Source organism: Notamacropus eugenii, chromosome 3 (genome assembly GCF_028372415.1).
Source record: "Notamacropus eugenii isolate mMacEug1 chromosome 3, mMacEug1.pri_v2, whole genome shotgun sequence".
Taxonomy (NCBI): domain Eukaryota; kingdom Metazoa; phylum Chordata; class Mammalia; order Diprotodontia; family Macropodidae; genus Notamacropus; species Notamacropus eugenii.
The window spans coordinates 333972452-333983521 of NC_092874.1; the positions used below are offsets into that span (position 1 = coordinate 333972452).

The window sequence follows — 11070 nt, forward strand, 5'->3', positions numbered from 1 at the left end:
TAGTATCATCAAGGCAACAGACTGCCTGCTCACTGAGGACCAATCTAGCTGAGTATGGAGAGGTGTTCACTGCCAACAGGATGGCCACTTGATGAGGAAGTCTGTGACCAAGCAGTTGATGTACTAGGAACTTGGAAGACAAAGGTTAAAAATGGTAACCTTGTTCTCTGAAGGTGCTTACAGTCTATTTAGAGGATACAAAGTGTATGTAAAAAAATCACCGCAGGGTAATACAAGGAGTGTAATCCACACACAGGAAAGAGAGGTCTAGACACATTCATCTAGGAAAGTCTGAAGGAGAAAGCTGTGACAACTTGGCGTCAGGGATGGTTTCACAGAAGCCATTTAACAAATGAACTGAGTCAAAACTTGAAGGATTTTGAAAGGTGGCAATGAGTAAGCACACCCCAGGCATAAATGGCCTGTAAGAATGCATGGCAGTGAGGGAGAGCATTTTAAGTTTACAGGAAAACCATCATCTACACTTGAGAGAGAAATTGGAGCAAGACTGGGGAGGGCCTTTAGCAGTAGTTTAAGGAGCTCATAGTTTTCCTATAGGCAGAATAGTTGTATAACTAAGACAAATTATTACTTGATGACTTCAGTGAGACAGTGAGTAGAATGTAAAGCGGTGATTACAAAGAGACAGCATGGCTTCATCCAGAACAGGGTCATTTCCCTTTTTTGACAAGAATCTAGATTTTTGGCAAAACTTGATAAAGTGTCTCATAGTATTTTTGTGAAGTTGGAGGGACTTGGATTAACTGATAATATAATACTCTGCTATATGGAAAGGCAGAGCAGCCAAGGGCAACGCCACTTCAAAACACAATTTCATTTGTAAAACATTATAGGATCAATGACTCGTAAAACAGCAAAAACAAGTATGCAGAAAAGTTGGCATGAGATCCAATTAGAAAGATTGTGACAAAGAGAAAATGGAACAGAGCCACTGGGGTTTCTATAAGCTATTTTATCACAACAGAAACATCACATTTGTACTCAACATTTAAACTGAAAGGCACAGGAGAAAAAGAAGAAATGTGGAAGCAGAATGCCATTTAAGAACAAGTTGAGGGGCAGCTAAGTGGTGCAGGGCATTGGCCCTGGAGGCAGGAGGACCTAAGTTCAAATCTGGCCTCAGACACTTACTAGTTGTGTGACCTAGGACTGGTCACTTAACCCTGATTGCTTCCCCCACCCCTCCAAAGGGGGGAAAAAAAAAAAGACCAAGTTGAGAAGAGAAGCTAAACCATGCCAAGTGCACAGAAAAAAATCTCTGCTAAAAGCAACACAATCCAAAAGAATGGCAAAAAAAAGAGTAACCAGTGCTACAACAGAAGATGTTCAAAACGACTGACCCATAAGCCTTTCTCATCTTTATAAACTCTTGGTAATTATCTTATACAACAAGAGCATCTTTGACGAAAATCCAGGAAGGGACTAGGCAGGCTTTTTAAAAAAATATTTTCCACAGTAGACACATAAAAAATGAATGAAAGTATAGAGGAAAAAAAGATCCCATCATGTTTGTGACTATTCTAAAAATATCTATTTAACTCAAATATCTATTTAACCCATCTAGAAAGGCTGTGTGCCAAGAATTTCTTGTGCACGTGAGCAGCAGTGCTAAGCTCCTATAAGATTCCTGAGAAATCCAACCATATGTAACTGTTCAATGATCTTCCAATTATTAATATGTATCACCTGGCAAAAGTTATTTAACACTCTCATGGAGGGTGTTCTGCAGATCCAAATGGGAAGAAGAATTCCCTATAGATGGTATAGGGCTTATGGATGATTCTACCTGCAGGGAAGCCTCGTCAATGAAATTTATAACCATTGAAAAGAGGTCAGTAATCCTAAAACTTTATAATGGAAAAATTGAATGAAAAATACCTACTGTCCAGACTAGTATATGCAATTGGATGGCCAGATTATTGATTATATTGGTACATATCTGGGACAAAGCACTTTGCAGATAGGCAATGACCTGGGGGCCAGATTTGTATAAAAGAAAGAACAGGTTGGAATGTATCTGAAAAATTATGTAAGGCTTTCACTAAAACCCAAACTGCTCCCTGACACTAAAAACCAACTTTCTAACACCATTGCCACCAGGTATGCTATATGATTACTGGAATACCACAATATTAAAATAATCAGAATTTTGGGTTGACCTCAAGTGCTGCAATGGTACCCATGAAATGAAACAGACCAGAAGAAGGTCACTAGCACGCTGCAAAAATCCTCTATGAAGGGTGAAAAGGTATGGATGGGTCACTAGTTGTACTGATATTGTACATATATTGACAAGGATCAAGGATCTACTAAAGTATCTAAAAATAAAATAAACATACATGTGAGTAGAAAAAATAATTTAAAATGTTTTAAGACTTCACTGGAAAATTTTAGAAAATGCGTTCTAGATGTTCACACATGTCGTGCAGATAAAAGAAAGATTCAAAGTGATATTTGTGGAACTTAGAACGGCATGTGCACAAGACACTGTAAAGCTCCTTTGTGCCTACAGGAACAAAAGATGGAAGATAAAATAATGATCTAAAAGCTTCCAGTTTTTGTCTCTATTCTTGAAATACACCTCCAAGATTATCTAAAACTTGGGTTACCCAAAGCAAGACAGAGAAATCAGCACAAGCCCACATACATTTTTCAATGTAAGGGAGAGGCTCTTGCTAGTCCTTCAGTGTGAAGTCTGGAGGCAGGAAAAGTTATCTTCCTCAGCTTAAATCTGGCCACAGACATTTACTAGCTGTGTGACTCTAGGCAAGTCACTTTACCCAGTTCCCTCATCTGTACTGAGCTGGAGAAGGAAATGGCAGACCACTCCAATCTCTTTGCCAAGAAAACCCCAGATGGGGTCACAAAGAGCCAGACATACATGAGAATGACTAAACAACAAAAGTGAGAATGTTTATTAAAAAAATTAGCTACCTAACTTCAATAGTAGCCTATTTCAGGCTCTTATTATTTACTGCTATTAGCTAAATCATGTTCTAGTAAACAGAGTAAAGAAAGACAGAAATGTTTGCTGATACACAAATATATTTTAATAATACATCTTGCAAGGTTGCACTTAATTATCTCTCCCCTACCATATGGAATGACTGCTGTGCTAGCAAAGGATAAGTAATACTACAGTCCAGGGGAAACTCGACCACCATATGTACCTTGTTTTCTCTCCTCTTCTTATTCCTTTTTGTCCTTCCAACTCAAGCCTGTCAACACCTTCAGGAGAGTGCTGACTCGGTCAGGGATGTACACTTAACTAGAGTCGAGCCCACTAGTCATATGGAAAGAACCATGTCCATAAGGGACAGGGAACATCTCAGTTGAACACAGAAATATGGTTCAATAGGTTTTTGTAAACAAGTAAGAATTAAAATGTTAAAAGTCAACGGGCATCTCCTTTGTTGCCAAAAATCAACGTTATTCAAGTTTTTCTTACTGCAGAACAGCAATGAACAGTTAGATGAAAGCATGCCACAATACAACTTACTACAGCATGGGATTCAGTACAAGAGGTTCGTCTTCAAATTGTCCAAAGGACCCCACTCTAATTTATTCTACCTATAACCCGAGGGGAAACGTTAGAGAAGGGCTTCCGCTTACTTTGCTTCACTTTCTCTGAGGGAAAAAAGTATAGTTTACAGGGTTGAACTCCTCCCAAATACGTTCAAATTCTTCCAAGAAAAGCCTCACATATTCTTCATCCTCCACAATCAGGACATTCTCTCTGTTGTTCTGAATGGCTTGTGTGGTCCAGTTGAGAGAGCCAGTGATAAGCATCTTCTTATCCACAATGGCAAACTTGTGGTGCATGTAGCCGGCCCCTTGGTCATGACGCACCTGGATACCTGCAAAACACGGCAAACCTTTTTTCAATCATGCCTGTTGAAATAACATCGTTTCACAGTTTCCTTACACTCCAAAGTACATAACCACCAGCCCGCAATCTCAACGCAGCCACATGCTGGCTTCTCCTCAGTGCGGGCACCTGGACGGGAGGGTGAGCACTAACCAGCCCCGCGCGGGAGCTGGGTCTAACTGGGGCCGCAAGCCAGCGGCACTTTCCTCTTCTCCTTCTCCGCGGTAAGTGTCCTCAGCAGGGGCGCGGGCCGCCCAACTTCTGACCGGTGGAAGTGCTGAAGGATCCGCTTCTTTGTGTCTGACGCCAGGAGTTAACAACTCTAGCGCACTGAGCTCCCAACCCCCGCTATCTTCGGTGGCGTTTAACTGGCAATGTTGACTTTTTTCCGGCAAACACGCCGGAGGGAGGAGCGGCCAAGTCATCTCTGTGGAGAGTTTGGGGTTTTCAGCGGACCTTCTTCCTCCCGGATCGAATCTTGTCCGTCAGACAAGAAGCTGCACAGCGCTCCAAGCTGTTCGCGCCCGCGTCTCACACCGGGCTGGATCAACAACCTCCGCGTGGTTCTCACACCGCGGCTGCTCCCGGAGCCCTCGGCACACTTCGCCTCCTTCTCTCGGTGGGGGTGACGATGGTCCCGAGAAGTCTCGGTCCGCCCTTCTCACGGCCGCCGAAGGGGGCACGTAAAACACGGCATGCACATGGCACAGGCACCTTTTCCTACGGGGTAGACTGCGTCTCCTAGGCGCGAGGTACGCGCCCATACCCCGAGCCCTGAGGGCACACGCTGCACCTGGTGCGTGGCCCACCCAGGCCCTGGCCCGGGCGGGGGTCGCGCCCCTCCCCCCGCAGCCCCCCCGCCCCGCTCCTACCTGCCTTGCGGAGGCGGCCGATCTGCGAGCCGTTGAGGGCCATGTAGTCGCAGTCGGTGACCACGCGGATGCGCACGCCCTGCTGGTGCAGCAGGTGCACGGCGCGGCCCAGCTGGGGGTTGGAGAAGGCGAACAGGCAGAGCTCGAGGCTGGTGCGGGCCGACAGCACGTACTGCAGGAGGCGGCTCAGGGAGCTCTCCCCGTGCGGGAGCGGGCACAGGCAGCCCGAGGCCGCCGCCGGGGCCGGGGCCGGGGCCAGGGCCGGGGCGGGTGCCCCCGAGCCCGGCGGCCCCGCGGCCGCTCCGGGCGACCTCCGGACCTCGGGCCCCGTGGCCGCCGGCGCCACCCCCGGAGGGCCTCCCTGCCGCTGGGCCTGCAGCAGGGCCTCGGTGCAGGTCACCTGCGAGGGGAAGAACAGCACCTCCCGCCGCGGGGGCTGATGTCGCCGGCGGCGCTGCTGCCTCAGCCAGCCCACCAGGAAGCCCAGCGTCTCCAGAGCCAAGCCCACGCTCACGGCCGTGAGGCCTAACATCTGCCAGCGCAACCGCCACATGCTCCAGCCCGACTGCGCCTGCGCCGCCCCCGCGTGGCGCACAGGCCTCGCGGACTTCTCCCGCCTCGAGGCCTCGCGATCCCGGGCCCAGCCGAGGGCAGCGCCGCGGCCCGGAGAGGGAAGGCCACCCCAAGGCCAGCGCGGGCACGGCCGCCGCCACGGGCACTTCTGGAGAACGCGGTCACGCTCCCCGAGGTCCGAGTGCTTGGACGAGGCGCTGCCTCCCGGCCCGGCCCGGTCCAGCCCCCTGTGAGCCTGGCCACGGACGCGGGCGGCTGGGTTTCCTTTAGCGGAGCAAACCCAAGTGCGCTCCCACAGGGGGAGGATCTTCTCCGCTTCCGCCCGGCGCGTGTTCCGGTGATCTCAGGTATTTCTGATTTCGGTGATCGGGCCTTGGGCCTTGATCCTTGCAGGTTGTAGTTAGTCTTTTTAAAAACCACCCTTGATTTTATCTTTCCACTTAAAAAACTGAGCCGGGCGCCCTCGGCTCTGATCGCCGTCATCCCTCCGCTGCTGCATTCAGGACCGTGGATCTGCCCCTAGCTTCGGGGGGTCCCACCCTTGGGCGCACTTGTTACCAAAGGGACTGAATCCTGGAGTCTGGAAGAATCAGGGGCCTCTGTCTAGGACCGGCAGATTCAGAGGCCGCGTAGCCCGGCGCTCTCCTCTGGGTACAAGGTCACAGATACAAAGTATCAGATAAGTCCCTGTCCGGCCCTGGCTCCTCCTTCTCAACTTCAGACTATGTGTGGCGGCGCCGGAGTAGCAAATAACTGGAAACAAAATAAACCACTATTGATGGAGGGGAAACAAATGTCAAAGGCCCTTTTATTTTCTCATCACTAAAGCTGCCCTCTGATCCTTTCCAAAAATAAAAGGGGGTAGGGACTTTGTAACAAAATAAACCACCTGCGTGTCATGGGCATGTCCAAAAATGTGTCCTTTGAACCTCTCACAGTAGGTTTCATCATAATTTGTTTGGAAACAGTTATTGGTTATTACTTTGATCAGAGTTCTTGTCTTTCAAAGCTGTTTTTCTATACAGTGTTGTCCTATAAATTGTTCTAATTCTGCTCAGTTAATGCTTCCTACATTTCTGTGTCCCTTTAGTAATTTCCCACTGTGCAATAACATTCCATTAATTTGTTCGCATCCCTGGTTTCCGCGTCTTTGTTCTCCCTCTTTTTAATTGTCCCCTCCAGGATCAGGAAGTCTGTTTTGAGACCAGTATTCCCTCTTATTTTTTTCCTCTCCCCATCCCTGTTTTCCTGTTGACTTTGACATATCTCTACATCAAACTCTGTGTGTTTAATCCTTCTTTATCTGGCTAAGAGGTTCATCTTGTGCCTGCTTCTTCCACCCCTTCCTTAATGTTTGTATGTTTTTCTTACACCCGAATTAGGAGAAATACTAAGTTCCAGTCACTTCTTTCTCCTTTGTATGGTTTTTGTTCAATCCTGTTCAACTCTTCGTGACCCAATTTGGGGTTTTTGTGGCAGAGATACTGGAATAATTTTCCATTTCCTTCTTCAGCTCATCTTACAGTTGAGGAAAATGAGGCAAACAGGGTAAAGTAACTTGCCTAGGATCACACAGCTAGTAAGTGTCTGAGGCTAGATTTGAAATCTGGTCTTCCTAACAGAACTCTATCTACTGTGCCACCTGGCAGCCCCCTTTGTATACTAGTGTATATTTTTTACCCTCCCTTCTCTTTTTCCTCTTAAAATTTTCAGAACAAAATCAATCCACACCCTGGTGTTCTGTTTTTAACTATCTCAATATCTTTTGAAGACATCAGGTTCTAAAGCAACACATTTCTACTCTCTCTCTCTTAGAATGTTATCACTTCTTTGTCATTCAGCCCTTCCTTTTTATCAGTAATTCTTGAAAATTCTCCATTTCATTAAATCTATTCCCCCCTCTTCTCATCTCCCCAACACTTGTAAGATTATATTCAGCTTTGTAGGTTAATATATTCTTAGTTGTAAACTTATACCTTTTGCCTTTTGGAGGATTGTATTATAAGATCTCTTACTCTTTCTAATAAAAATTGACAAGTCTTGTATAATGCTGACTGGTTGCCTTTCTTTCTAGCTGCTTCCAGTATTTTTTTTCTTTTTTAAAAATGTTTATTTTTACTTCTTAATGTTCATTTCCACAAAATTATGGGTTCCAAATTTTTTCCCCATCTCTCTCCTCCCCTGACCCCATAATGCTTTGCATTCTGATTACCCCATCCTTCAATATGCCCTCCCTTCTATCACACCCCTCCCTCCCCTTATCCCCTTCTTCGAACTTTTCTTGTAGTGCAAGATAGGTTTCTATACTCCATTACCTGTATTTCTGATTTCCCAATTGTATGCAAAAACAATTCTCAACATTCATTCCTAATACTTTGAATTCCAACTTCTCTCCCTGCCTCCCTCCCCACCCGTCCCCACTGAGAAGGCTGGCAATTCAATATAGGCTGTACATGTGTCATTTTGCAAAAGACTTCCATAATAGTGATGTTGTGTAAGACTAACTGTATTTCCCTCCATCCTATCCTGCCCCCCATTTATTCTATTCTCTTTTGACCTTGTCCCTCCCCAAAAGTGTTTACTTCTTATTATTCCCTTCTCCCACTTATTCTCCCTTCTATTATCCCCCGCACCCCACTTTTCCTTCTCCCCTACCCTTCTGTAGTGCAAGATATGCTTTCATACCAAACTGAGGGAGCATGTCATTCCCTCAAGCCAAATGTGAACAGAGTAAGCTTCCTTTTTTCCCTCACATCCTCCCTTTTCTCCGCCACTGAAGCTTTTTCTTGCCTCCTTGATGAGTGATAATTTACCCCATTCCATTTCTCCCTTTCTTCTCCCAATATATTCCTCTCTTACCCCTCAATTTTATTTTTTTAGGTATCATCCCTTCTTATTCAACTCACCCTGTGTTCTCCATTTGTGTGTATGTATAATCCCTCCAACTACCCAAATACTGAGAAAAGTCTCAAGAGTTACAAATATTATCTTCCCATGCAGTAATGTAAACAGCTCAACTTTAGAAAGTCTTTTATGTTTTCTCTTTCCTGTTTACCTTTTCATGCTTCTCTTGATTCTTGTGTTTTAAAGTCAAATTTTCTATTCAGTACTGGTCTTTCCATCAAGAATGCTTGAAAGTCCTCTATTTCATTGAATGACAATTTTTCCCTCTGAAGTATTATACTCAGTTTTGCTGGGTAGGTGATTCTTGGTTTTAATCCTAGCTCCTTTGACTTCTGGAATATCATATTCCAAGCCCTTCAGTACTTTAATGTAGCTAAGCTGCCAGATCCTGTTATCCTGATTGTATTTCCACAATACTCAAACTGTTTCTGGCTGCTTGCAATATTTTCCCCTTGACCTGGGAACTCTGGAATTTGGCTACAATATTCTTAGGAGTTTCTCTTTTTGGATCTCTTTCAGGAGGGGATCTATGGATTCTTTCAATATTTATTTTGCCCTCTGGTTCTAGAATATCAGGGCAGTTTTCCTTGATAATTTCATGAAAATAATGTCTAGGCTCTTTTTTTTGATCATGGCTTTCAGATAGCCCTATAATTTTTAAATTGTCTCTTCTGGATCTATCTTGCAGGGCAGTTGTTTTTCCAATGAGATATTTCACATAATCTTCCATTTTTTCATTCTTTTGGTTTTGTCTTGTGATTTTTTGATTTTTCAAGTTCTAAGTTTGTAAGTTCTCAGCTCCTCCAAGGTGGCACAATCAAGGGAGAGGTGTTTACTCCTCTTCTGACCTGCCCACTGATCTGGGAGCAACCAAAAACTTTTCTGCCCTGAACCTGCAATTGAATTCTCTCACCATAACTGCCTCCAGCTCCATCCCCAGTATTCTCCCTCACCCCTGTGTGGAGTGATCAGTGGCTCAGTTCCCCCAGGTGCTTTGGGTGGAGGGCTCCAAAAATGGCAGCTGTGGCTGCAGTGCCTCCTGCCAGAGGTCCAGAATGTGCTGCCCTCTCCTGGGTGAAGGAGCCCTCCCACTGACCTTTTGAAGCTATCTGAGGCATTTGTAGGTTGAGAAGTCTGGGAACTGCTGCTGGTGCTGCCCTGAATCCTATTCTGGGTCCTATCCCTGCTGCTCCGTGCTCGTCTGTGCTCTGCACACTGGTCTGGTCTGCATTCCACGCACTGGTCTGCATTCTCTGTATCAGATAATTTCTATATGAACAATGATATGTTCAATACTCCCCAGTATTTTGTCTTAGCCTTGGAAGCTCTGTATCTTGGTAATGACATTCCAAGTAGTTTTCCTTTTGGGAGTTATTTTTAAGAGATGATCAAATGGATTCTTTCTAGTTTAATTTTGCCCTCCAATTCTAAGAGATTTTATTCATGATTTGAAATATAGCATCCAGATTTCTTAAATTGTGGTTTTTAGGAAGTTTGATGATTCTTTGTTTTTTAATCTTTTTTATATGAAAATGTATTTTATGCAAAACATGAACTTGAAACAAATGTAGAGGAATTTAAATTCAGCAAGGTGTTCTGTTACATCAATACAGACTTTTCAATTTACACCCTGCAAAGTGTATTTCAGAGGAGTGGTATGTTCATTAAAAACCTGTGGCATTAGCTTCACACCCTATTTGAATTTTGTGCATTGGTATTACCATATGTACAAATGACTTACAAAAATTTTTGAATTCATAGCATAAAACATGGTGTTCTGTAGTAAACATTTCCTTAGGTATATAAGGCAAAAAGTGTTCCACATAGACTCACTGTGACAAGGCCCTTCCCAAGTTCCTTGTGAGATGAGAATCTTCAAGCAGGGAAACTTCCAGTTGTGACAAGCTCCATGCCAGAAATATAGGATCTGCAGTAGTGCTGTTAACCAATTCAGCTTCTAAAGAATCAGATTGTCTCTTCAAACTATTAAGTTTGTTGTTTGTATTTCATTGAGACCTCTGCTTGCTTGGACATAGAACATCGAGGCTGGACCAAGTTTGTCCTCATGGTGACATAATATCTCTCACTACTTTATGCCTCCATGATGTGAACTTTGAATAAGTTTAGGTTCTCTTCAAAAGAATATAGTCACTCTTTGTTGGTGGAAAATGGAATTCCAATTCATTCTCTGGAATGGAAAAGACTGGTTGAAATTCTCAAGGCCAGGTCTAAGTTCACTTTTCATTTGTAATTTTTTTTTTTTTATTTTTTTTATTTTTTTTTTTTATTTTTATTTTTTTTTTATTTTTTTCATTTGTAATTTTAATGCCTCATTGCTGCATTAATTTCCTTATACTATTGATCCAAATGTGTTTTTTTAAGCTGCTGCTTGAGTTCCAGATAATCATACTGAGTCTGAGTTTGATGATTCTTAAACATTCTATCCTTGCACAGCTTTCTCAGGTTAGTTACTTTTGATAGCAGATAACCTTTGTTTTCTTCTATTGTTTTAATTTTAATTCTGTTCTTACTTGCTGTCTTAGGGAATCAATGATACATTTGGTCTGTCTGAATTTTTACAGTCTGTTACTTGGGCAGTTTCCCACTTTCTGTTCTAAACTGTTCTTCCAATTCTGTCTGCAAGACTTTTTTTTTTTTAATCTTTTGCTTATTCTAGATATTCATGTTGTCCTTGCAGAAAATGTTTTTTTTCCTTTGAGTCACTACTTGTAGTTATTACGGAATTATTTTCTTCTTTTGGATTGGATCATAAAATAATTTTTTTTTATAGTGGTTGGTGTCTTCTGTTTATTCATCTCTCCAAACCTAGTT

The 11070-nt window shown here is 43.8% G+C and overlaps 1 protein-coding gene across 2 annotated transcripts in view; it reads right to left on the reverse strand.

Annotated features, from left to right (window-relative positions):
• Nucleotides 1–5409, reverse strand: part of PLD6 (phospholipase D family member 6) — a 54576-nt gene extending 49167 nt beyond the window's left edge. The window contains exons 1-2 of one of the 2 annotated variants that reach the window (XM_072597066.1): nucleotides 4762–5409; nucleotides 3049–3878 (exon numbers count right to left, since the gene is read on the reverse strand). In XM_072597066.1, coding sequence (XP_072453167.1) covers nucleotides 3640–3878; nucleotides 4762–5314 — 792 coding nt within the window. In that variant the 5' untranslated portion in view covers nucleotides 5315–5409 and the 3' untranslated portion in view covers nucleotides 3049–3639. Of the gene's footprint in view, nucleotides 1–3048; nucleotides 3879–4761 lie in introns of those variants that run through there. The other variant, XM_072597067.1, reaches the window with a different exon arrangement.
• Nucleotides 5410–11070: the final 5661 nt, after the last annotated feature.